The sequence below is a fragment of the Juglans regia genome, chromosome 16, assembly GCF_001411555.2.
Source record: "Juglans regia cultivar Chandler chromosome 16, Walnut 2.0, whole genome shotgun sequence".
Taxonomy (NCBI): domain Eukaryota; kingdom Viridiplantae; phylum Streptophyta; class Magnoliopsida; order Fagales; family Juglandaceae; genus Juglans; species Juglans regia.
In genome coordinates, this window is record NC_049916.1 from 26,404,416 (window position 1) to 26,431,173 (window position 26,758).

Here is a 26,758-nt window from a genome sequence, read left to right on the forward strand (position 1 = left end):
ATTTTTATTTAAAATCAACTCGGATAGAGTCGAGTTTTGCCATCTTGATCAATAAACAATCTGATGATGTGGGGGTGCAAGGGTTTACGTGGCGAACGTGGCTTCGCCACGTCGCGTGGGTGGATAGCCGATGAGAGAGTGCATCACATGGTAGCACAGCTTTTGCGAAGCACTGTTTTATTATTATAGTTGTAAGTGACAACGCGGAAATGCCCACCATTAACGCTTGTCTCTCACCTTCTTCGTCTTCAACCTTCGAAAGAGACGAAAGAGGGGGTTCCAGATGCCCTGCAGATGGGGAAAATCGAACTGCAAAACCTGCATCGGCAGCAGAATCACGAGGCTGACAGTAATCAAGTTTCTTCGGGCTTTTTCTGTGACGGATGTTCGGTGGCTCTCAACAGAGTTGGAAGGGAGTTTAGTTTCAAGTGCTTCTTCGTTTTGATTCTGACTCTATCGGTTTTGGTTTCTGGGATCTTCTGGGTCCTTCCTTTTCATTCAATCAAGTGCGGGTTCGATGCAAAAGATGCAATTAAACTCGGCGGTATCCATCTTATCCTTGTGTTTCATCTGTTGTTTGGGTTTTCGAGCGAGTGAGTGCTTGAATGTTGCTTGTTTTCTTGTGTGTAATTAGGGTTTTGGGATGCTTTGAGAAAATAGAGATTGGCTATTTTTAGATTATTGTTCGGTGATTAGGGTTATCTTTTGATTGGAGAAAATGGGTATTTGGTATTTACGAAGTCGTTTTGTACTTTCCTCTTATCCGATTTTTGAATATTTGGTAGTTGCTTGTATTGTTTATAATTTTTTTTTTGTCTTTTCCAGCTACAGTTCAGGCATACTTCAGACTAGACAAGCCAGTTACAGAGCTTGTTCCACACATTCGAAGATTAGAATATGATATCTACGGGGAAATTTGTGTTCCTGGCATAAAGGTATAGCTTCAAGCCTCAGATATCAGTTCGCCACTAGTAATGAAACTCAAAAAATTAACTCGATCTAATTCCTCTCAACAGGTGGCTATCATATCCATGCACCAATCTGGTGCATCTAACTGGACTGATGTGGTGTTTGGTGTTCTTTCTGACCCAATAAATGTTCCTATAAGTCCAGTGTCCCTAAGTTTGCTGAGATCATCTTTAATTGAACTGTTCCTTCAGCACTCCAATCTGACCTTCACATCATCTATTTTTGGGAAGACAACTATGTTTCAGATTCTGAAGTATCCACGGGGGTTAACTATAATCCCAGTGCAATTTTCTTCAATTTGGCAGATCCCCCAGATTCTATTTAATTTTACTCTAAATAATTCGATATCTGATATACTGGAAGATTTCATCGAGTTCAAGGATCAGTTGAAGATAGGATTGTATCTGAGGTCTTACGAGGTATAACACTCACTTAAGTATCTTTTTGCACATTCAACTTTGGGCATTGATGGTTAGCACTCTGGATAGGCTCCACCAATTTCGACGTCAAACCCTCAATATAGTTGTTTCACGTTTTCTTAGAAAATTTGTGCTTCCTAACTGAGGTCCTTTTACAATTCAGTAAAAACTAATGGCAAAACCCTTAAACACTTGATTAAGGAATCAGCCTCTGGGTAATTGTCATTAAGAAAAAAATGTGAGTAACTTATTCTTGGAAATCAGGAAGTATTTAACAGTTTATATGCTTTTACGTACCACATTATAGTGGTCCTAAATCCCTCCATCGTTCCAGGTGTGAACTGACTACTAAAAACTCATACTCAAATCCATCACTGCATACATAGGGCAACGGACGTTACAATTTGGTTTCAATTCGGTTGGGTAATCTGGCATGCCGGGAACCCTTATTCAAGTTTCAGTTATGATAATGGATATTTGGCTTCATTGTTTCTTTCCATGCAGAGTGTGTATGTCCAGATAACAAATGATGCTGGCTCCACAATAGCTCTGCCAGTTACAGTTCAGGCTTCAGTCATGTCTGATCTTGGGAGTCTTCTGCCGCAGAGACTGAAGCAATTGGCTGAAACTATCACAGGCTCTCCTGCACAAAATCTTGGCCTTGATAACACAGTTTTTGGTAAGGTTAAAAGCATCAGTTTATCTTCCTATCTAAAGGGTACTATTAATGCTACCCCTCCTAGTCCTTCTCCATCTCCATCTCCATCTCCATCCCCAGAACCAAGTAATTATCCATCAATTTTGCCATATCCTGCTCTTTCTCCGCTTGCCTCTCCAATGTCCTCGCCAAACATTAAGCACCGCTCACCTGCACCTTCTATGGTAATTGTGCATCCTCCTCGTCCTTTCCCATATCAGGGTTTCAGAAATTCTCCAAACCTCTCACCTTCTCACTATAACCCAACAGTTCCTTCTGCCTTTTCACCTTTGGTGTCAACTCCTAACGCCCCTCCTACGGGTCCCACTTCCCAGTTGTCTCCCGATCTGTCACCTATACCTGAAGTATCATATGCTCCCAGTCCACGCCAGGACAAGGGAAGTGCTGAAGGCTTGTTTTCTCCATCGCTTGCACCATCACCATCATGTAAGTCATGAGATATTTATTTTCCTATTTTCACCTAAGATGGTTCTTGAATTTAACTGGTTAACCCATTTTAGGTTACATACATGAATAATTTGTTAAGAGAATATGCATCCTTGGAGCTGGATTACGATTTGTGTAAACAAACAGGAGGGAATTAAAATAGGTACATATAAAAAGATCAAACTCACACGGACACCGTATATACTGTCTATATAATGGAACTTAGATGCAGGTACCATATCTACCGTATGTAAATAGGGGTGTAACCCTAATTTGCACTATTAATGATTGCTATATCTATTTGATAACCTGGGCAAGTTAGATACATGCGTTCTTTTATGTGGTGTTGGCGTGGTGATATGGGATTTCAATCACAGCTATAGTGTTGCCTTTGTTGACCTAATTTTTTAAAAAATTATTATTGTACCCTGTGTGTTTTCTTATTTTTAAACGGCCATGTATTGTGGAAGTTATATTCACACGATTTGTATTCATGCAGCTTTGGCAGCAGTTACTTCATACCAGCAGATCTGGTTATTGGGGTTTTCTGGACTCTGGATCTTTTGTCTCTTTTGTTGGTTGGCTTGATATATAATTTTCATGACACAACCTAAAGATAGTTTCCACGGCATACAGACACAACAGCTTAGTGACGTCCTTACACCCAGTTTTGTTTTGGCAAGGGGAGTAGATGCTCCTCTGAAAAGTTTGACAGATTTCCATCCAAGAAACATAAATGTAAGAAGAAAGATACATTGCAGGTCAAAGCCAGCAAAGGTGGCAGGCCTTTCATTTATTTTGTGCATCTGCAGAAAAGTAATGTTATCCAGAAATGTGATAAAGCAGGGTTATATACTCGTGAAAAATTAGGGTAAACTTTTATAAAAATACAGAATGTTGATTTTTGGATGTTTGGTTGCCTGATTCTTTTTCTTTTTTTCCCAATTGCTAAAGAAAGAATTAAATCAAGAAAGTCAAATGTGAAGTAGAAAGAGGAAGATAATGTGAAAAGTGGGTTCCTTGGGAGGGTGTAGCAAGTCTTTTAGCAGAAAGAATTTTCATCCCAGGGAAACTAGAAAACAAGTTGGTTTTAGATTTCTCTGATCACCTGGCCATTTTGAAAATGCCATGTTGTACTGCGATACGGATGTGCTAAGATCAGATGTCATTATCGTGCACACCTTCAAGGAGACGTGATTTCCTCTCGTGGGGCCGAGTGGCTTTTGTTGGGCCAAATCTCTTGCACATCTCTTACAAAAATTAGCTCCCAATTTCTACTTTTAGACCATCAAATTCGAGCAAAAAATCAGAAAAGATCCCATTCTGAGAACAATATTTTCCGGCATTACATCCGCCTGCGATAGGTCGTGCCATGTAAATCAGATCTCACATATGGCAAAGCTGAGCACCATGCAACCATACAATTATCTAAAGAATACCATGGCTCCCCAACTTTCCCCCCTTTATGATTCCCTATAAGAAAACATCTAACTCCTGACATCTGTATTCCTGACTTTTGCCTAGGTTTCAACATTTAAAGGAAATAATCACTACAAAATTTCTCCCAAAATATTCCAAGGAAAAACAGAATAAATAAGCTAATATTATTATTATTTTTATTTATGTCGGGAACCTCTCCAAGGCAGGGGCCTTCGGACCCACCCCTACAGAATAAACCCCGGTCCCATACACCGCACTCTCGGAAGTTTCCTTACACGGAACTAGTTAAATTACTGACTTTCTAGTGATACTCCAAGACTAAAGCCTTCACCACTTGGGCCAAATCTAACTAGAAGTACAATAATTGCGATCTCAGTGTAAATAAAAAAGAAACAACCAGCAATGCACCTTTTAACCGAATAATAATATTCAATACGAGTATCTCATTTCAAGAAATTAGAGAAAGCTCAGTCTAGAAACCAATAGTTTCAGTAAAACCGCCTCTGTTTCTCATTTTCTCTGGATGAGGTAGAATATTGGTGCCCTGTCTGCAAAAACTCTCCGTCCATCCTTCGAAACAGACTCATACTTCCATGCAGGTCCAAGAAGCCAAGATGTGGCAGCCCCACCAAGCAAGCCTCCTAACTGAAGTTGTGAACGATGTATCAAAAGGTGGTACTAGTGTTAAAGGCAGAATAAATAGAGTGTGGGACATCCTCACTCAATAATCAACCAAAACGTGAGGAAAGAATCATATGCAGCTTCCTGTTATGACTCATTAACTATGAAATTCCAAATGTTCCCAGATAAAACAAGACTGTTGTCTACTTAGGATTTAGAAGGATTAAATGGCAAGAATTTCAATGGAAGTCGTCGACTTTGTAGACGAAATATACCATGGAAGCTGAACTTTTGGTGTCAGTTTTTTCCATAACTTCTTCAAAATCAACACAGCCAAATTAGTGCACAAGCTTACTTTTAAATATCGCACAAACTTAAATTTGAATTATAGATATCATATCGAACCACATGAGTGCGCATCAAATTCATGAATGAAGCTAAAATCAAAGAATTAGGAGACTAGAATTGAAAAAAAAAAAGATGCAAGGGAAGATCCAATCTTTTCTTTAAGTTTGATTGCACAGCATACCTAATCTGCCATTGCATAAGCCATAAGGCATTCTGTTAACTGGGGGTACCATAGGTCTCTCTCTCTCTCTCATGCCCGGATGGTACATTAAAGTAGGTTTCTACAAATTCTCACAAAACATAACCTTTTTTTATAGCCCACCAATTAGTTGTACTTTGACTCTCTTAGAAGTCTAATAAACAAAATTTAAGACAAAAGGATAATGAATAGCAAGAAAAACAGCAATACCATACTTACATGTCCCCAGTTATCAATGCCTTTGGACAGTAGCCCGATAGTCTGCACCAGACAAACTTCTTGTCACTTATCAAAAAAGAAAAAACATAAACTTCTTGTTATCAATTCAACCGATACAAAAATACCATAATTTTTTGCTACATGCATTTCTAGGCAGAGCAGTGATTCATTTTTCACAATCTAACAGACTTGATTAAACATGCTTAGAAAAAATATAAATGTTTCAATTGAATCACTGTTTTGATTGCCCCTACAAAACCTGGACAATTTGAGATTGGTAAGGGAAATGAGAGACATGCCATATTCAGAACAACAACTCGCGCTATGTGTTGCAGATCTTCTTTGCCACCTCCAACCAGTTGTCTATGCCTCATTACAAACACAGCAACTGTTCCAACCTGAATCAAACACCAGGAGTTTGACAAAGGAAGAAAACGAGCAAACCTTTTTTGAGTATAGCTTACTTCTATTGTCTCAGAAACTAATTCCACCTTCTTTAGGGAAGCGAATTCTAAATAGAGAAGGGGGGCGCTGATGAAAGAACCCTTGGCTGAAATAGAGTTCAAACATACTTACTAGTCCAAAGATTGCTCCCGAAGCACCAACTGCAGGTGCTTTGCAAAACCAATAACTCATTGCTGAACCTGATTTCTTGAAAATACAAAATCAGATTACAAGTGGGTAAACAATTTCATCAGCTACTACAGAGAGGTTAGAAGCTGTTACTTGCAATAGCAGAGGCAAAGTAAACTGCAAGAAATCTCCTAGGACCACTGATTTTCTCGGCACTAGGACCAATTGAATTCAAAGAATAACAGTTGACCTGGAAAAGACAATCCTTTTTCAGACCCAGTCATAGAACATAAGCCATTAAAAGAGAAATATCAAGCAGGAAGATTCAAATCAGACCATTAGATGCCCAATGTTGGCATGCAAAAAGGAAGATGTTGCTAGCCTCCACAATTGGCCTGCGTCAATGAGACTATTTATCTGTATACAACTTGAATAAATCATATGAAGGTAAGGAGCCCAAAAGATAGATGGTCTGATATGAAAGAGGAAATATTTCTAGATTTTTATTTGCACCGTTACCTTAGCTCCCCATAATAGTAGTTTCCCTTGTGTTGCGGTTTGTGCAATAAAAACTCTGCACACATGATTTAACCAGTAATGAGCTGTTAACTTGGATGCATACGGCATGTCTTTTCATGACTTCCTTGTATAGCTAAACTAGCATGCATAGGCGACCCTCTTGTATATGCCCCGTATACTCGGGCTTTTGTTTATTTAATGATCAATAAAATTTTTCTTTATCGATCAAAAAAAAAAAAAAAAAACTTGGGTGCATACAAACTTTTCAAAAACTTAAAAAGTAAATAAATGTGCCTAACAAATCTAGGGACAGCAGTAAAGGAGAAAAATGAAAGTGAAAAAGATGTAGCATTGAATTATTAGTTTTGTAGGACAAATTAGTGAACGCTATCTATGAAGAATGCACCTTACTAATAATATCCTTTTTTGAACAGATCAGACACTGGTACTCACAATACATTAGCAGCAAGTAGAATATTGGTCCACCTTCTTCCATCGAATGAATTCTTGCTGGATATCTTTGAGTGTGGCACCCCATCATTTCTAAATCCATTTCTTTTTTCTCCCCCATCAAAGAAAGATAAACAAGTTGAATATGTGGATGTCACAGCATCTTTTGATAACTGAAGAAAATTAATTCCCCTGAATTGCAAGGTTTTTTCGTGCCATACATCCTTCAATCTAGGCACGTGATCGAGACAGGATAGTTTCTGTTTAATAAGAAATCAGTGGCAATCAAGAGTTTTGAAACAAAAATACATAAGAGAATCTTGTCCCATGCATTAATGTGGCACTGGAAACAAAAAGAAGTCCCTTTATGTCACCCATTTAAATTATAATCGGAGACAAAATCAAAATAAGGAAATTTCAAAGTTAACAGCAACACAACCTCTTCAATTATGTCATCTCTAATGGTCTAATAAACAGACACATTCATAAAAATCTACTACAGACATTTGACAAAGGGCGTAGCCCAAGTATACGGGAAGTATACAAGAGAAGTACCTAAAATGCATAAGGTGTAGCCCAAGTTGATTGGAGATTATCATTCACATATCGCTGTAGATTATGATTTTATCACACTTTTACACCCCATAGATTCATCGTAAATTCAGAGACGCACAGAAGCTACTCTCAGGGTCTTTAAAGAAAAAAGGGAAAATGCAAACTTTTGTTAATGACTCACCCACAAAATGAAAAAGGACGAATTGAAAGAGTTCAACCCAGCTATACCGATAGAATTGAAGTTCTAACATTACCCGAGAAAATAAACAGAAAATTAGCAAATGGGAAAGAGAGACATAGAGAGAGTGGGGGAGACAGGAGTACCTGGAAGCAGGAATGAAGAAGCAACCCTAATTCAAGGCGGTGGCTGACATGGAAGCGGAGAAGGTAGCCGATGTGGAGAGAAGCCGCGGTGGTGGCGAGACTAAGCGGTCTTGATGTGGGTGTGGAAGCCACCTCCCATATGTGGAAAAAGGATGGTTGAGGCAGAGCTGAAGCCATCATTTCCCTCTCTCTCCTCCGAACTCCGAAACTAGTGTCTGCGTGTCAGTTTCGAGTCCAGCGTATGTTCTTTTTATTTTTTATCGTTTTATCACACTTGCATAAGATATTAACGGATATCAATATATCATTGAAAACAATAAAATTTAAGATGAATTTCATTATTGAAACGTTCAAATGTAATCATTTAAAAAAATAATAATAAATATGAGATTCAAATAAAAAAAATTTATTTTTAATAATAATTTTTTTTAAATAATTATAATGCACTTACACATATAACATTATTTCTTTTAATAATATTATTATGTCTTACTTGAAATGATGTTAATTTTTTTATTCTTTTCTTAAACTTATTTTTATTCAACTAATTTCATATATTTGAATTTAGTATAAGAATTATTATATTTTCGAGTTAGTGCATAAAAGCACACCATTCATATATCTTAAATAGTAATATTTAATTTATAAAATTTAAAATTTAAAATTTATCTTTTAAATCAAATTACATCATTTAAGCACTTTACTCGATATGCTTTACGTACCGACTTAAAAAATATAATATTTTTAAATTAGGATCCCTACAAGATAATTTACCCTATATTTTTTGTTCCATTACAATAAGTAGATGACCCTATCAGATAACAACACCATACATAGGTATATCACTCGATCCACTTGAGATATAGGGCTGTGATTACGTACCTGAAAAGCTTCAACGTGTTTTCATCACAGCTATATATCTTGATGATCATTCTTACCTTAATTAGTTTATTTATTTTACCTGCCTTGGAAGCAACATAATTATGAATTGTAGAGCTCAGAGAAACTGTTTTTAGCACCTGGCAGTGACATGAACACAAAGCTAGCTATAGAATGGGCCAAGAATGCCACCAGGAAATACCTGCAAAAAAGTTCACAGCTTTCTTATTCAACCGCCATGGTTCTGCAGAGAAAATACTGGCCAATTCCTAGTCTCACCGACCCAATTTCACCACAAAAGTAACAGATACATTTACTCAAGAACAGAAGGCTGGCCTTGATTCGAATCTTACCCCCAGAAGAACTAGTATGGAGTAGAATCTTCAAAATTAAGGTAGCGTTGTGCCCAACTCGACAGTGCACGGAAAGGCCAGAAAAAGAACAGTCGATTCCATAACCAGTTGATCAGCCCGTTTGTTAGATCTTCAAAGTGAAAACCTTCATCATCTCTAAAGTCTTCTAGAACGTAGTTGTCGTAAGTGTATTGCAGCTCATAGCGGCAAACAGGGCAAGTGTTGTGGATGGAGAGCCAAGGGACAATGCAATCGAAATGATAGAAATGTTTGCATGGCATCTGTCTCACTTCCCCACCAAGCTCAAAATCTTCCTTGCACACCGGGCAACTTGGGTCGTCATCTAAATGCTTCTGCGTGAGTTTCACCCTTGGCAGTAAGGCTTCGATGGCTGAAACTGCAGCAACCGGAGCCGGAGGCGGCCCTGGCTGCAGGTCATTCTGCCGGGCCATCCCTCCGACCAACTCGTTCAGCACCTCCTCAAATGGTGGAGAAATAAGTCTTGGTGGACGAGGCGGTCCGACAAGAGTAATCCCAGCTTGTTGAAATGGTCCTCCATTTCCAACTTCAGAGACCCCTAATTCCAATCTCCTGCCAAAAGCAGCATTTTGACGAGGCCTTGGAGATGGGTCGAGCAGGCGAGCCAAGGCGTCTAGGCTCCTGAGGCCAGTGATCACGGGGCTAGGCCTTGTCATGTCCAGATCAAGATGCAACTCATGGAAGCAATAGGGACACATGCATGTTTCGAATATGTTTGTGGAAACATTAATCCTAACACTACGATGGCAGTTTTGACACCAGAAATAACGGGAAGTTCTTGCTCTTCGGATTCCTCTAATTGTGACACGAGGCCGACCGATGATCAGAGACATCGTTTGGTTTTTAGGTATGTTTTCTCTCGGGAGAAAGAAGTGCATTGAAATTTATATGAGGGGCAAGGTTCATGAAGAGAGAAAAAGGATGGCTTTTCGGGGAGGCTACACGACCCAAGGCTTCCTTGTCTCTATCTTCAATGATGCATCTTTGGATTGCTTTTCTTCTTCTGCATGATGTCTGTCTCCTCTTAACAAAGCATAAGTATGGTTGGGAATTAAATGCTTCCAAGTAACATATAGCTTTTGTTTTCCTCCGAATATGAATATGATGATTAAATGATAAGTCCAAAATGGATCAAACTCTCGCACAATTCGAGCAGGCGTGCAAGAGAGTCCGAGCAAGTGAATAACTGTCTCGACTCGACTCTCGACCACTTGCTCAAAGGTTATGAAACCCACGACTCCCTCTCATGCGCACCCTTGTAATCCTAGCGGAGAACTGCAAAGAATCTCTTATAAAATAATTTTTCTTGGATCATCCTACGGTTCAATATCATAATCAAGCAATTATATATCCTTTGTGTGTGAGATGAGATGATAACTACATCTGATTACTGGATTTTTTTGGGATAAATAACCTAAAGATTACTGCTATTCTAATTTTCTATGGCCTATGCACGGTTTATTTGACATAATTTAATTTAAAAGATAAATTTTAAGTTAAAGAATCTTACAAATCAAATTTTACTATTTAAATTATATAAATTATATATTCTATGCAACGACTCGATAATAGAATAAATCAACTAAAATATTGTTGTTGTAAAAAAAAAATCGGTATGTTTCCCTTAACCGGTAAATGGACATCTATAACTATATATAAAAGCCGAGTCATATAATTTCGACGTAGCATTCTACCTACAAAAGTAGGCATTCTATCCATTAAATTTGAAATATTATGTTTATGAAGTGGTAAATCTTTTAAAAGTAATGTTTCATTATGAACCATTGTAACTTTTAAGTTTTATTTCTTTTCTTACATGTAAAGATATAAACTAATTTAAGACTCCACCAAAAAGTACTAATTCAACATTTATAATGTTTTGTATTTTAAAAGAAGTCATGTAAATATAACTCCAATGTGGCATTCTATAAAAAAAAGTAGACATTCTACCCAATAAACTTGAAGTGCTATGTTTATGGAGCGGTAATTATTTTAAAAATAATGTTTCATTATGAATTATTATAATTTTTAAGTTTTATTTATTTTTTTACATATAAAAATATAAACTGATTCAAGTCTCTACATAAAAATATTATTTTAATTTTTATATTATTTCATCAAATAAACCGTCTCCTAAACCGTTTTAAATTTCTCTATTATAAAGCTCGATTTCTCCCTAAATCTATCTTTCTCATGCACAATGTATACAATAATCTGCGTAGCGTGAGTTATAGGTAGGCTTGTAATTAAGGATATGTAGTGTTAGGAGTACCGATGCATCTGACCGGTTCGATCAGCATTTCCGTCGTCGGAATCTCACGTCCTTTCTAAGAAATTAAAGACCGACGGTTGATGTCTAGTTAGTTAGTTAAGTGACCTTCTGGTAGCCATATAATATGGTGGTAGGCCCCAGCCCAGCCCATGAAAAACAGCAAACCAAACCGGCCCCGAGTGTAGAGTCTACTCACCCGAACAACCACGAGTTAACTCACCTGCTTAAGCAAAACAAACCCCCCCTCTCTTTCTCTCTCCGTTTCTCTCTCTTAACACTCCCCTTGTTCCTCCCTAGTGAGAGAGAGAGAGCCGCTAACAGTACTTTTAGAAAATTTTACTTTTTAATTTTCTCCCTATCCAAACAGCAAATTTCAATTCCAAAGAAATAGAAAGCAAAAAAAGAAAGAGAGAGAAAATGTCTCACGCTGTGTTTCAAACGGCCCAAATTATGTCCATAGAGACCTTATCGTCGAAGACCAAGGTCGGTCCCTTTTCTCCGGTTGCGCATCCGGTGGCCGGTAAGATAGCACGGAGGGGACTGGTGGTCAAGGCCTCTGCTTCGTCTTCTTCGGCCTTCGTGGAAGGGGACTCCGTTGGTCTGTTGGAGCGGTGCTTTGTGGCGTCTTCGAAGGTGATGGCTAGTCCGGTTATGAAGGGACAGTACGGTTCGCTGGGTTCGGTTACGTTGGAGAAGGGCAAGCTCGATTTGTCTCAGAAGCAATCCCAGTCTAGTCCCGAGGTCTACTTTTTCCGTCCCTTTTTTATTGTACTTTATTGGCTCGAGAATTATAATTTGGAGTTCTTTCATACGTTGGTTGGTGAGAAACTGTGTAACTTGAAGATGGTGAATAATTTGAGAACCTTAGCGGAGACTTGATAGAACCGTATGCAATTTTTGGGAGTTGGGGTGAACAAAAATCACTGAAGGAATTTTATAATTTACGGCCTATTGAAGGCATTTCGCTCTTGAGTATTTTGTTTTGCTTCAGTTAAGCTCTTAATTTTGAAGAAAGCATATATAGTTTTTGTACAACTCCTAGTTTTCTTGGCATTGGAATGAAAGGATTTTTTTTTATAGGAGTTGAGGGCTTATTATCTAACTAACATTATAATCTGTTATGTTATAATGTTAGTTAGATAATAACCTAGCATTAATATTCCCTATGCCGTCCCTAGCATTATAACCTGTTCTGTTTTGTACACATACTTCTTTTTGAGATTTTAAGCCTTTAGGCTTATCGGATTGCCAAGTTACCTTTATTTGGAGATGTTATCATTATCCTATCGGGTATAACATGAAACAAAATGCTTTTCCATACATCTAAAATTGACAGCAATCCAAATATCGTAGATGAATTATGGAACTGGCTGAATTCAGTTTTTGAAACCTTTATTTCAGTTCTCAAACACTATACTATATCATCAGGAACTAGTTTACTGGCCCAGGACCACATAATATGAATTAGCATTTGTTTTAAGAATGCAAATTTCATTTCAGGTGATGTTGGACTTTTGTTGTGCCTAAAACTAGCGAAATTGGGATGTTTGGCATCATCTAATTTGTAAAACTCATTTTTCATGTAGACATTTTAGGGGAACCATCGTATTTATAGATGTGATTATTTATTGCACGTTGAGTGTGATATAGCCTTATAGGTCTGAGAATGCAGGCTCAAGATTCTTCATTCATTTAACCAATTAACTGAATATTTCTTCCTTGAGTTGGTTTAATTATATTATGATTCATTTATTCTGTGTTTGGTGCAAGAACCAAGATGGCTGATGCTTTTGAAATTGCAGACTGCAATTGGTGGAGGCGGTGGAGATATTGGGAAAAAAATAAATCATGGTGGTGGCGATGGTGGTGATGATGATGGTGATGATGATGACTACTTTGATGACTTCGACGATGGCGATGAAGGAGATGAGGGAGGTCTATTTAGGAGACGAAGACTTCTTGAGGAGGTTAAAATTATGTTACATGCAAACACAAAATCATGTTCCTTAGAGTAGATTAGATTTTTTGTCCTCTAATGCTGTTAATGTTGATATCTTTTGATGCGGTTCTAACTTTTTGCCTTTGACCAGCTTTTTGATCGTAAATTTGTAGATGCTGTTTTGAATGAGTGGCAGAGGACAATGATAGATTTGCCTGCTGGATTTCGACAAGCTTATGAAATGGTATAGTATTTTTCTAAGCATGCTTTTGGCCAAGAATTCTATCTCTGGATATTGATTGAATTTTGCCTCCAGGGTTTGGTTAGCTCTGCTCAAATGGTAAAATTCCTAGCAATCAATGCCAGGCCAACTACAACTAGAGTTATTTCTCGAGCACTTCCTGAAGGAATATCAAGGGCATTTATTGGCAGGTGATTTTGTTAACTGTTCTTTGATTTCACATTGTAGGCTGTCAACTTACAGAGTTCGCACATAATTGATTGCCACATTTACAAATTAATCTTGTTTAATCTAGAACATTTATAATAGTGAACTCCAATCTTAGACAAAGAACATGTATGAAGACAGTTTAACAAATGAACCTTTATAATATGAACTCCAATTCTTTAACAAACACCAACTGCACCACCGGCCAGAATGACAATGAGATATGAATATCTTACACTTCCTCTATCACCCAAGAGATTGATTGATTGTTGTTTTACTGGGAAGTTTGAAAAGTGGTAAATAGAGGGCTATAAAGTGGCTTCAGAGGTACATAATTGAAGGCAATGAAGTATTCAAAATGGATATTTCATTCTGGATAACTTCTTACCAAAAACTTAAACACAATAGCATAGTAGATAAAATGTCTTTATATCATCCTCTCAATAATGTTTCTAACAACTGAATAGTGGATTTTCTTTTTCCATTTTTTAATGTTCATTGCTGGTGTATTAGCAGTAAGTGGTTTGAGTCTACCCTTGAATTATTTATTTAAACTTACATTATTCTGTTGCACAGGATGATTGCTGACCCCGCCTTCTTATATAAGCTTCTTTTGGAGCAGGCTGCTACAATTGGTTGCTCAGTGTGGTGGGAGTTTAAGAATCGTAAAGATAGGTGTGTGCTTTGTTTAATGGAAAGGGAAGTGAAAATATACATATGCTCATTGAATGTGCTTAAATGATGAGTTTTTCCTCTACGATGGTTGTAGGATAAAACAAGAATGGGATCTGGCATTCCTTAATGTGCTCACAGTAGCAACCTGCAATGCCATTGTTGTTTGGTCACTTGCTCCTTGTCGTTCATATGGTAACACATTCCAATTTGATTTGCAAAATACATTACAGAAGCTGCCAAACAACATATTTGAAAGGAGTTACCCATTTCGGGAATTTGATTTGCAAAAGAGAATCCACTCGTTTTTCTACAAGGCTGCAGAGTTTTCTATAGTTGGATTAAGTACTGGAGCAGTACAAGGTGCACTATCAAACCTTTTGGCCAGTAAAAAGGAGGGAAGGTAAGCATGTCTAAAAGCACATGTTCCATTTAACTATTTTCTTTTCACACTAACAGAATGAAGAAAATAACTCTGCCTGTGATTGGATGAACTAGTCCAAGTAATTTAGTTTGGGTGAATTGTTTGGCAGGTTATCTGTTACAATTCCAACCGTGAGTACTAGTGCACTTGGTTATGGTGCATTTCTCGGTCTTTATGCAAATCTCAGATATCAGCTGTTATGTGGATTTGATAGAGCAATAAGCAACCATTTTGATGTCATTGGAGTGGCACTGTTTTTTGGCACAGCTTTGAGGTACGTTACTTTCACTAGTATAATAGTGCATCTGTTTAGCTTTATGGTGGTAGTTTTCTTTTTGTTTCTGGAAGTTGTAGGTATTTCCTTTGTATACGTCCTGTATACTTGGGCTTATGCCTATTTCTTTGAATAAAATTTATTACTTATAAAAAAAAAATAAAACTGACATCGTGCTGGTACACGGACAGGGGTATTTGCATTTTCCGATGCTCAAGGAGTTTTCCTCTTCCTCTTCCTCTTCATAATTCATTTAATTGATACTATATTCTTAGGACTTTCGCAGCACTATCAATACAATATAGTCAACATTTTCACTTATATGATATTCTAATTGTAGCTGCCTCTCTTGTACTGTCGATTTAGCTATTACTACCAGTTTAATCATGTGTTTAGAATGGTATCTTATTCTTAATTTTTTTTTCTTCTTTTACAAAGTATATATGATATCTGATTTATTTTTCTTATCAATCTTATAAATATACTACTCAATTTGACGTATTAGCCTAATTTTTTATGAAAATTTTGTCTAGTGCGGTAAGGTACCTATTTGCATATGTTGCACACTTATTTTAGGCTTCCTTAGTACTAAATTCCTGCTTCAAGTGGTGGACTGGTGCCATTAGGTTCCAATCTTTGACATATCCTCTTAATATTCACCTATACTCTGTGGCTATAGATGATGGAAGTCTTGGGTGTAGAGCATGTACAATCGTTTAACTATTGCTAGTGATTGTATGCAGGATTTTGAACGTTCAATTAGGAGAGAGATCAAGGCTGGCTTGGCTGGGGGTAGAGGCAGATCCACTGGCTCATTCAGATAGTCTCTTGAAGGTTTACAACAGGCCTTCAGAGGATGCCGATAGGCCATCTTCAAAATGGTTTATATCAAAGAATGCCATTGTTTCTGGACTTGGGCTCCTTGGCATCAAACAGGGGAATGCTGACACTGTTGCTGATGGCGAGCCACCGGCTCCTAAAGCTCGGAGAAAGAGGATTGTCCGGAAGAAGGTGACAAGAAGTTGAGCATATATAGTTTTTCTTATGTAAAATCACGATCACTGTCCAATTTTGCCATTTGACAAAGACGTGGCTAGCTAGCTTGCTCATCAAATTTGAGAAAGTAAGAGCTACTTGGAGTGGGAGGTAGTGTTCCACAATGATCATTCATGACCGATAGAGTGTTGGGCAGCTGGGAATTAAAGATTGAACTCGATTACTATAACGAGAATAAATTTTTTCAGGGAGGATTTCTTTATTTTATTTTTTATTTTTTATTTTTCTCTTGAATGAACCATTGTATTTTATTAAATGAGCATATTGTATAACAGCGCTATATGACGATTTGAAAAGGTTCAATATCTTGAATTTTTCTAATATGTTCTGAGGTACTGTAGTTCTGAGATTTCATTGTTTATGAACATAAGATTTCTTGTGGGCCTGTGGCATTTAACCCACGAACTTGAAGGATTTAAAGCAGCCCTATCAACCACGAGAGCTATAAATTCATTGGTTTGGGAGAAGAGCGGTGCTACTCGCTAGTCAGTTTTGTAAGTTTTTTTTTTTAATTTTTATATTCATATTTTTTTAATATATTTAAATATTTTTAAAAAATAAAAAAATATATCAATATAATTAAAATTATTTTTTTAATTATTAAATAATAAATAATAAATAAATAAATTTTATTTACATTTGAACGGTACACATGGGGTAAAATAACTTTTCTCTTTCTACTTGGTCAAATCGTACTTTTAAAGGAGGCGTACCAGCTAACAAGACTAGGGGAGACTATCACTGTCATTTCTCTTACTTTTAATACTTTTCTCTTCTACTACAAATCATAGACGAAGACATGGACTTTTTTTGGATAATTAATTACTCTAAGAAGTTTCAACTTTTTAACAAAAATGCCAAACGAAAAATAAAGAAAGAAGGAAAACGATTACATTAGCCATTAGGTCATAAGATTAAAAAAAACATAAAACATCATTGAGTAAAATTAAAATATTAATCGATGGTTCGATTAACAGTACATATATGTATATATAGATAATATCATATCTTGAAAATTAATTAGGATATAATTACCTCAATCTACAAATATATTGTCGTCATAATATTCCAAAATGATCACCTCTTTAAACGTCAAACTCTTTAGAAATGACAACTTTTCTCGCCATACACGTAAGATAGGGGCGGACCTATGTTGATAGTTGGGAGGGCGAGTTTTCAAAAATATGTTTTAGTACGTGGTTTTATCAAAGATATCCTAATACAAAGATTATTTGCCCCCCAAAACATTTTAAAAAATCTCATTTAGTATTTAGTTGTCTAGGTTTCTTTTAGTTTTTTAATAATTTTTTCATAATTATACCTATTTTTTATCATTAATAAAATCTCACATTTTCATTTTTTTTTACATCTCATAAGAGGCAATAAAATATCTCGGTCTGTTTTTATAAGCTATTTTTTTTTCATTAATAAAATCTCATATTCTCATTTTTTTTTTACATCTCATAAGAGGCAATAAAATATCTTGGTCTTTTTTTTATAAGCTATTTGGTAAATTTACAATATCATTTTTCCTATTTATTTACACTTTTCCTTTTAAGTCTTCCACTAGCTAGTTTGTTTGGATTAATTTTGTTAGTAAATACATATATACTACCATCAAGTTAATAATTTGGAGTGAATACAACAAATCTCGCATAACTATTTCTATTTATATTATAGAGACTTTACAATATTCAATCTTAGATTCAACAAAAAAATTTATCTTTGTTTACTTAACTTTTATCATTTGCTTCAAAAAATCTTATATAGCTATTTCTATCTTAATTTTTATTTTTCACTTGAGTCCGATAGAGCTCAAGTTAGAGGTTTAGATGGGTGGTTTTAATAATTTAGTTTGTCCCTAAATAACAACCTTATATGGTTAATGTTAAATGTCGGTGACACACTTTGCTACCTTAAATGTCGGTTATTGTTCACACATACATACGACACACTTTGCTAATCGCCCCCCATGCACCAAATCCTAATTCCGCCCCTGGCATAAGATCATTGGACTCGTCACCATCAGATCTTTTAGATCTGACCTTTGTGGCTGAAAAGAAACAATCGTGTTGCCTTCACGTGTCGTCACAGATTTCAAAGTCTGCTAGAGTTGGTCCAAACTATAATCCCTCATTTTTTGCTTCTATCTTACTGTTTACCTTTTTGGTTTTCTTATTATTTATTAAAAAAAAAAAGTTCGTTTCTCGGACTTTTGTCTGTAGAGGTTGAGTCATTTCCTTTTATAAAGGGTGAGATTGAGTTGTCTCTTGAAAGTTTGTCTGTAGAGAGTATCAGCAGTAGTGAAGACCATATTAGTCACAAAAGGAAATAGTGTACTGGTTGAGCTCCAAATGTATTATTTTGGTTTATGATGTCATGTTTGATATAGAGACATCCCAAAATGTATCTGCTCATGGATGTAAATTTCGTGATGAATAAATGATGATAGTTTCCCTTAAAAAAAAATCAAGACATATATATATATATATAGATATATATTTATGACAAATATTTATTCGCAAATATTTATACGTGACCAAAATTTTTATTTGTAACAAAAGTATGTACACTAAAATAATATATATATGACCATTTGTTGCTTTCACCTTGCAGCAAAGGGTCATATATAAGCTGAAAAACTAATGTAAAATTGCAAGAAATTATTCTTCGTGACAAAATGATCTCCTCATATGTTGAACCATAACAAATTATAAACTGTCCGCGCTTATAATATAAAAATTCTTAATTGACAAGTGAAGAACAACAAATATGAATTTTACAAATGAAAGGAACCCTTTATTCAGACATGACAACCCATTACATGATAGCCTGGAAATATGAGGAAAAAGACAAAATAATGAAAGGGAACTATATATATTTTCTAGGTATATATATATATATATACATATATATATATATATATATTACGTATATTCGACTCAAAGAATAATGTTCAAACCTTCAACTTTTTCTCTATCTTTGTAGTCAAGAACAAGCGTGCATGAATTTTACAATTAACGAAAGGAATCCTTTCTAATTCATACATGACACAACGTCCGGAAATTACATGTAGAAAAAGACAAAATAATGAAAGAGATATTATACTTTTGCTGCTCTTCCTAGCTAGGTCTATTCAACTCAAAGAATATTCAAACTTTCCATTTTTTCTCTACCTTTCATGTAGTTCCAGAACAATTAATCCCTAAAAATTTGCATAAACACGTACGAGATCATTAGCTAGAGATGATCATCGATGAAAATAATTATTTACATGAATAACTTATATTGATATAAATTGAAATGAACCTGCTGGCCAAAATGAAGAACATGCATAATCATGTGCAAAATAACATTAGACGGTATGCCCAGCACTAAACGTGGGGCGGCATAGTAACTTCACTCTTTTATATATATATATATATATATATATATATATATATATATATATATAACCCTAGATTAAGCTAGCTAGCTAGCTTTACAGCATATATACTGATAATGAATTCTAAACCTTTTAATTTCTTCTTTTCATTCTGATGATCCTTTGTGTTAGCGTTGGGAATTAGCACCTTTCATGGAGTTTATAAATACTTAATTAATTTTGAGTGGTATTCATCAATGCATGCATGAACTTTTGTGGTTTATTGAGAGTGCAATATATGTGATCTTTTAACTGTTCAAAGTACTAGCTAGTATACGCTAAGTAGTACTACCATGGATTAATCCAGATCATCAAGTAGTACTACGTACTCCATGAATTAATTGATTAAAAGAGAGATCATCGTGATCAGCTTGCCAATGGCTCTGGCTACTATCTAAAAAATAGGTAATATTTTATCATGTTGTCTTGTTTCAATTCTATTTATAAATAAATATATGGCTTTAATTGTTTTTTTTAAATAACTGGTTAAAGAGATCTACAAAAAGATCATCGAAAGCGGATGAAATGATCACAAACTGTCCCGATCAATCAAAATTAACAATATCCATGCATGAATGATATGGCATCATGCAGTACTACTACTACTACTACTACTACGTACTGCTTGATATTAAATTGACAAACTTACTGATGATCATGATGATGTTTGTCTTCCCCCGTTCCTGTAATTCACATGATTAATACTGCCTTGAGACTCCATGCATGGAAGTGGTGAAGGATTAGGTGGCACTGGAATAAATGAAACTAATTAATGGATCAGACCAAAACCTGAAAAGGAGCTGAAGCCGCTGCATGCCAGCTAGCTGTGGTGGGACCAACATCATCAGATGGCAGCAGCTCTTGAAGAGTCCAAAGACCTACTTAATTAAACCTATTCCATGAAATTCCCCCACCTTCTAGTTTCCTGTCTAGCCAGATCCTAAAACCAAAACCTTCTATTTTCCGGGGCTCCAAATTAATTTTTCTTTCCCTCAGTATAACCTTTCCTTTCTGATCAATCTCCCCCGGCCGGCCTGGTCGTCCTCTGCTCTCCACGGCCGCCACCACCACCACCAACCATTACGCCGGGGGTGTGAGCCAGATCATAAGCCACATGATCATCATGAGCCACTTTTCCTCAGCCCTTCAATACTGGCTCGTTAACCACCCAATCATCTTCCACTTCTCATGGACCCAGGGTCAAACACTTGGCTCCTCTCCTGTCTTCCTCACCCTCACTGTCCTCTCCTACCTCTTCCTCACCTTCCTTCTATCCCACCTCCCTCTCCCACCCATTAGGCCGGGCCTCCTCAAATCAGTCACTGCTGTCCATAACCTCGTCCTCCTCGTCTTCTCCCTCATCATGGCCCTTGGTTGCAGCGTCTCCACCCTCTCCTACGCACCTCACTTGCTCTGGGTCATTTGCCTCCCCCCTAAAACCCCACCGAACGGGCCCCTCTTTTTCTGGGCGTACATGTTCTACCTTTCCAAGATATTAGAATTCGTAGACACCCTTTTGATCATCGTGAGTAACTCGACCAGGAGACTCACTTTTCTCCACGTTTACCACCACGCAGCCGTCGTGATCATGTGCTACATATGGCTACAAACGTCGCAGTCCATGTTTCCGCTGGTGCTCGTGACCAACGCGTCGGTGCATGTGCTGATGTACGCCTACTACTTGTGTTGTGCACTCGGGGTGCGCCCCAGATGGAAGCGGCTGCTCACGGAGTGTCAAATTGCGCAGTTTTTGTCTAGCTTTGTGGTTCTGGGTATGATGCTGTATTACCATTTCACCGGGTCAGGCTGCAGCGGAGTCTGGGGCTGGTGCTTCAATACGGTCTTCTACTCTTCGCTTTTGGCTCTCTTCTTAGACTTCCATGCAAAGAATTATGCCAACTCGAAGAGAGAATAAATCGTACTTGTGGTCGTAATTAATTAGCATGAAGATCTTCATGGCCTTATAAATTTGTCTTGGGTACGTACGTATAATATTCTATATCATTCATATAAGGTTGCGTTTGGATGTTGAAGTGAGTTGAAGTGAGTTGAATTGAGATTATAAAATATTGTTAGAATATTATTTTTTAATATTATTATTATTTTAGAATTTAAAAAAATTGAATTGTTTATTATATTTTATATTAAAATTTAAAAAAATTGTAATAATGAGTTGAGATGAATTGAGATGAGTTTATCGTCCAAACGAAGCCAAGATATATAGCGGCGGCCAAGATTGATTAATTAATTATTAATTGATGTAAGACTATTTGGAGAGCATATAATATTCATGATAAACCTACCAGCTACATACCTAAGCCTGCCGGACTATTTAATTTGGTTCTATCTAATATTATTATTTTGTAGTACTGTAATTTGCATTTTGCACTAGTACTTCTTATCAAGCATTTATTCTAAACTTTTCTTTTATATTATAATATATATACTGAGATCAATATTAATTAAAATAATATTATCGTGTTAATTAATATATATCATGACTGCATTAATTAGTAAAATGCTTATTTGTCAGCAGTTAATATTTATTATGAAAATAATAATTTTTTTTATTAAAATTAACCTATTTTCAATATCGTAAATAGATTCACCGTAAATAATTTATTTTAAATATTTATTTTTCTTGTTTTCATAACCACATGCAAGCATGTGTATTACCAATTGTCATGTTTTTCCTGCAACTTCTGTACTACGTGCCAATTATGCTGCAATATTTAAGATCTTATCATGTTAATCCATGCAACTCCCAGCTACCACACGTTGATGATCTGAATCGATCTCGATCGCGCGTTTCCTTTTAGCGACCAGTAGTACTACTCATTATAACAAATTTTGACTTTGTGACTATGAAATCATCACAACAAATAAGTAAACTGTCACAATTTTGTTTTGCATGTGACGGTTTTAGACCGTCACCTAAAAGGTATTATAAAAATTTTTTTGTAATGATTTACTGTTTAATTATTAAAAGAATTTATTTTTTATTATTTTTTGTAACAATTAAAAGTCTTCCATGAGATATAACGTTCAAATGTAATTTTTTTGTGACAATTAAAATTCATCACAGAAAATAACATTTACATTTAAAAATCGACATTCATACGTTAATCTAACCGATTAATATTCGAAGGTTAAAACTTAGACATTCGTTATTTTTATTTCGCACGATTAATATTTACGTTCGAACGTTTGCTCAGAGACTTTTAAATGTTGCATTCGGATGTTAATGGAGAAGCATTCGAACATACAATTTTTAACGTTCGGATGTTGGGTTATCGTTCAAACGTATATATTCTAATCATTCGGACATTTAGATCGTTTGTGCATGGAAACGTTCTAACGGAGGACTTAAGTTCGAATGTTTTGCTGGAATTCAGTGGTATTATGTTCGAACGTTTGTTCTTTACATTCGAACATTCTGACCAGAAATAGTATTTTCATAAAATTAAAAAGTATACAAATTGTATCATATTACACCTTAAATATAATAACTTGTAATGTCTTATAGAGTTGCAAAAATAGACAATAAATTTTTTTAATAATGATAATAATATAATCATTTATTCTTATTTCCTTGTCCACTGCGATTCTGCTGAAGTGACATAATACTGCACTTCAATTCTCAATTTTTTTAATCTAAAATATCCAACTTTAATATCAAATCAATTAACGTTTGAATGTGAATCACTAACGTTCGAATGCTGGTGTAAAAAATTTTCACGTTTGCACGTAAATAGTCTTAGTGTTCGAATATCCAGGACTCGTTTGAACGTAATGCAATTTTTTGACTGCCTTTAGTGACAATTTTCACAAACTGTCATAAAAAATATTTTTGGTAATGGTTTGAAGACTAGCACAATTGTTAAACTGCCACAAAAACTCATGATTTATGTTGTAGTGACTCCGAGCTCGATTAACTATTTAATTCCAACCTTGTTTGGCCTTGCCCTAGCTAGCTAGCTAGCTACCGATCCAAAGTCGTTCTACAGCCATGCAAACATATTCCAAATAAAGAAATACAAAAGCAACGCACTATATATATATATATATATATATATATATATATATATTATATGGTTTTTTTCCTCGGCATTAATGTGTGTGGTCATCATCGACCATGTGTAGCTGCAAGTTATTGGCCGGTGGCCCTGTGTGTATATAATAGCAACGTACGCTTTGTCCTGTTACTGTCCCTAATATTTGCCGATCCGATTAATTGTCTTTTTTTTTTTTTTTTTGAAACAGATCCGAATTGTTGTAGACATAGGTATATATATAATATATCTGTACCATAATTCGTATTAAATACAGGAGATTCTTTATATATATATATATATATTTATATTGTATCTCATCATGTATTTGTAAAATATTGTAGAAAATATTTAGATAAAAAGATTCAAGCAGTAGGAAATTCTCATCCCATTTGAATATATGATATTAGTAGTACTGCATGTATGCAGCTTATAATTATTTTTACTGTGAGCTAACAATATAGGAAAATGATTTTAACATATGATGATGATCAGATCATATACTTTCAAGATTCAACCAAACAATTAACAAAATATTTTTTTTTTCTTAACAATTTGCTGACGCGAATCGTCATAATTGAGGGATAGCAGTGTGAAGCGGTTAATTAATAATTATTTCTTAATTATGTGAACTATATAAAAAATGAAAAATATTTTTAATATATATATGTTTTGATGATGATGATGATATATGATGATCACCAAACAACAAAAACTCTTAAAAATTTACCTAATAAATATTTTATGTTGAAAGTAATTAAGTTCTTCAATATTGACATATCCTAATATTTAAGACATTTAAGATAAGGGATCGATCTGTCGGTCATAAGATCATGTAGTACTACTCTCTGATCTCTGATCTGTCTCTCTCTCTCGTAAATTAATGTGGCCATACTAATTCCAACTACCAACATCACCCACTTTAGTACTTCAACTCTCTCGATCCGGCCCTGAGATGTTTTCAATTTGTTTCTCTTCTTTCTCACCCTTTCATGGATGATATTCATGGAAACCGTTGAAACCGGCGAGCGTTGATGTGCGTCTTATTCATACCCAAAGGGCGGCATGCAGTTCTTCAATTTCCTGGAAATTAATTTTCATAAGGACCTTTCAGATTGGTTACAAGAGTCAGTGCTCCTAGCTATATCTAGTATGCATGACAATTAAGCTTCTATTTCCAAATGGCCGGGCAAGACGATAAGATGCTACATATATATACTTGAATAAATGCAATATTTGCTCCCTGCAGCCATGCACATATTTACATATTTTTGCATGGACACAGGTAAATGCATGCATGATGATCAACAACATGCATGAGTAAATCACTTTTGCCTTTGTGTCCGTAAAATTTGTCCATGCACGTCTCTGAAGCGTCGTCGTCGTCGCACATTTTTATAGCACTATCAATGATGCTACAGGCCAGTGCAGGCCGCATGCGTTTCACAGGTATACCAAAAAAGAAAAAAAAAAAACTCACAATATTCATGTTACTGTTCATACTGCAATGTGGAACCTTGTGAGTATTCCTTATCATTATTTATAGAACAATTATATATATATATATATATATATATATGCAGTACTACTACTGCATGCTTTTATCAAGCTGGTTTCGTGCTCCAGAGATGGGTCAGATATGAGTAAATGGCTGCTGTCTGTGAGACTTCAATGTGGAGTACTGCAAGTTAGGAATATTAACTTTCGTAGACTATGATATCTATAAATAGATATGAATTATTTTATATACAGTTATTTTTATATATATTTTTACCTATTTTATTAATATAATTGATTAAAATAATTATTTAAATCCTACTAACGTGCCGCCCGTTGGGTGTGCCGCTAGCACATAATTATATTTTAATTTTAATTTTATTAATTTTATATTTTTTTAATATATTTAAATATTTTAAATATATATATATCAATACATTAAAAATGATTTTTTTAATCATTAAATAAAAAAAAAATTAAATGTATGAACATTTAAAACGAGAGAGCAAACGCAAGTAGTATATTATATTTTTCTATTTAATTTATATTTAAAAAAATGATATTAATAGAATATATAAAAAATACGTAAAAATTGTTGAACATAAAATTTTTATTTATATATACTGTGATCAGTACTTATAATTTGTGTGGTCAGGATACATTCATTTGTGCAAATATTGACGGGTCATGGTATAGTACTGCTTGCGGTCCCTTCTTGGTCCTCATATATGTACGTACGTAGCTCTCATGAATGCATTAAAGATCTGGTCGATCCAGTTAAGCTATTTAGGCTACGTTTGGATGTTAAAATGAATTGAGTTGAGTTGAGTTAAGATGATAAAATATTGTTAAAATATTATTTTTTAATATTATTATTATTTTAAGATTTGAAAAAGTTAAATTGTTTATTATTTTTTGTATTGAGATTTTAAAAAATTATAATAATGAGTTGAGATGAGTTGAGGTGAGTTTGATAACCAAACGTAGCCTTAATGTTCCATGCAGTACACGCTATACACACGCAATATACATACTTCATTATAAGAAATTTTATTTGTAATATCTACTCAAAGATTATACATGTAGACTTTTTATTAAATGAAAAAAAAAAATATTTTATGAGAGATATTTTTATAATTTTAAAAATAAAATTGCTTAAACTTACATTACAGTTTCCATTTAAGAATTGTACATAATATTGCTCTTTTATTATTAATGCTGCATGTGGTTGGGTCGATATATATATATACTAGGTTGGGAGCAACGTATAAAGCACGTTATCTAGTTGAGTAAATTAATTTTTTTATAAAAATAATATAGTTTTAAAAAAGAAATGATTAATGAATAATTTAATAAATGAAAACAAAAAATAAATTTTAACAAATATAGAAACAAAAAGTTATAATAATTAAAGGAAAGAGGCCAGTCCTTTTGGTCTTGTTTAATACTACAGAGGACACGACCTCAGCCACGACCTCAGCCACGACCATTGGAGATGAGTTAATAAATTGTTGATCAATGAATAAGATATGACTGTTAAGTATGGTGAATATCGAATTTGAGAAAAAGTTGTACTATCTCATAATATTCTTCCACAAGATTTTCTAAAAATGTATGAGCTATCTAAAAAATACAATTTAATCTAGGGT

General features: G+C 35.1%; 5 protein-coding genes across 7 annotated transcripts; 3 read left to right on the top strand and 2 right to left on the bottom strand.

Moving 5' to 3' along the window:
• The first annotated feature begins 205 nt into the window (after positions 1 to 205).
• Positions 206 to 3,441, top strand: LOC109002282 (mucin-1-like). 2 transcript variants are annotated; one of them, XM_018979954.2, is made up of 5 exons: positions 206 to 544; positions 826 to 935; positions 1,017 to 1,388; positions 1,893 to 2,532; positions 3,032 to 3,441. In XM_018979954.2, the coding sequence occupies exons 1-5, from the start codon at positions 295 to 297 to the stop codon at positions 3,118 to 3,120; spliced, it is 1,461 nt and encodes a 486-aa protein (XP_018835499.1). In that variant the 5' UTR covers positions 206 to 294; the 3' UTR covers positions 3,121 to 3,441. The 2 variants fall into 2 exon arrangements, with proteins under 2 accessions (XP_018835499.1, XP_018835500.1); XM_018979955.2 differs by lacking the exon at positions 1,017 to 1,388.
• An 836-nt stretch (positions 3,442 to 4,277) lies between these two features.
• On the bottom strand, positions 4,278 to 9,898 carry LOC109002280 (RHOMBOID-like protein 10, chloroplastic). 2 transcript variants are annotated; one of them, XM_018979952.2, is made up of 11 exons: positions 9,013 to 9,898; positions 8,663 to 8,861; positions 7,781 to 8,053; positions 6,938 to 7,161; positions 6,452 to 6,506; positions 6,269 to 6,349; positions 6,086 to 6,182; positions 5,936 to 6,003; positions 5,659 to 5,757; positions 5,360 to 5,401; positions 4,278 to 4,617 (listed from the first exon to the last, which is right to left on the bottom strand). In XM_018979952.2, the coding sequence occupies exons 3-11, from the start codon at positions 7,958 to 7,960 to the stop codon at positions 4,483 to 4,485; spliced, it is 981 nt and encodes a 326-aa protein (XP_018835497.1). In that variant the 5' UTR covers positions 7,961 to 8,053; positions 8,663 to 8,861; positions 9,013 to 9,898; the 3' UTR covers positions 4,278 to 4,482. The 2 variants fall into 2 exon arrangements, with proteins under 2 accessions (XP_018835497.1, XP_018835496.1); XM_018979951.2 differs by having other exon boundaries at positions 6,905 to 7,161.
• LOC109002281 (probable E3 ubiquitin-protein ligase RHC1A) lies at positions 9,024 to 9,707 on the bottom strand. Its single transcript, XM_035686255.1, has one exon. The coding sequence runs from the start codon at positions 9,705 to 9,707 to the stop codon at positions 9,024 to 9,026; it is 684 nt and encodes a 227-aa protein (XP_035542148.1).
• Positions 9,899 to 11,554: 1,656 nt separating the features above from the next.
• Positions 11,555 to 16,444, top strand: LOC109002279 (protein RETICULATA-RELATED 1, chloroplastic-like). The gene is made up of 8 exons (XM_018979949.2): positions 11,555 to 12,064; positions 13,126 to 13,290; positions 13,414 to 13,506; positions 13,579 to 13,694; positions 14,287 to 14,385; positions 14,480 to 14,785; positions 14,916 to 15,080; positions 15,824 to 16,444. Exons 1-8 carry the CDS (start codon positions 11,741 to 11,743, stop codon positions 16,104 to 16,106), a joined length of 1,551 nt encoding a protein of 516 aa, XP_018835494.1. The 5' UTR covers positions 11,555 to 11,740; the 3' UTR covers positions 16,107 to 16,444.
• Positions 16,445 to 20,473: 4,029 nt separating this feature from the next.
• Positions 20,474 to 21,674, top strand: LOC109002278 (elongation of fatty acids protein 3-like). Its single transcript, XM_018979948.2, has one exon. It carries the CDS (start codon positions 20,675 to 20,677, stop codon positions 21,473 to 21,475), a length of 801 nt encoding a protein of 266 aa, XP_018835493.1. The 5' UTR covers positions 20,474 to 20,674; the 3' UTR covers positions 21,476 to 21,674.
• The last annotated feature ends 5,084 nt before the right edge of the window (positions 21,675 to 26,758 follow it).

Coding starts and splice junctions, on each gene's coding strand:
- LOC109002282 (XM_018979954.2), top strand. CDS start 295: ATGGGGAAAATCGAACTGCAAAACCTGCATCGGCAGCAGAATCACGAG. Junction 1,389..1,892: donor TGTATCTGAGGTCTTACGAG/GTATAACACTCA, acceptor CTTTCCATGCAG/AGTGTGTATGTCCAGATAAC. Junction 2,533..3,031: donor GCTTGCACCATCACCATCAT/GTAAGTCATGAG, acceptor GTATTCATGCAG/CTTTGGCAGCAGTTACTTCA.
- LOC109002280 (XM_018979951.2), bottom strand. CDS start 7,960: ATGATGGCTTCAGCTCTGCCTCAACCATCCTTTTTCCACATATGGGAG. Junction 6,183..6,268: donor CCAACATTGGGCATCTAATG/GTCTGATTTGAA, acceptor TGTCTTTTCCAG/GTCAACTGTTATTCTTTGAA. Junction 6,004..6,085: donor CTTTGCCTCTGCTATTGCAA/GTAACAGCTTCT, acceptor TCAAGAAATCAG/GTTCAGCAATGAGTTATTGG.
- LOC109002281 (XM_035686255.1), bottom strand. CDS start 9,707: ATGACAAGGCCTAGCCCCGTGATCACTGGCCTCAGGAGCCTAGACGCC.
- LOC109002279 (XM_018979949.2), top strand. CDS start 11,741: ATGTCTCACGCTGTGTTTCAAACGGCCCAAATTATGTCCATAGAGACC. Junction 13,291..13,413: donor GACGAAGACTTCTTGAGGAG/GTTAAAATTATG, acceptor GCCTTTGACCAG/CTTTTTGATCGTAAATTTGT. Junction 14,386..14,479: donor TTTAAGAATCGTAAAGATAG/GTGTGTGCTTTG, acceptor CGATGGTTGTAG/GATAAAACAAGAATGGGATC.
- LOC109002278 (XM_018979948.2), top strand. CDS start 20,675: ATGATCATCATGAGCCACTTTTCCTCAGCCCTTCAATACTGGCTCGTT.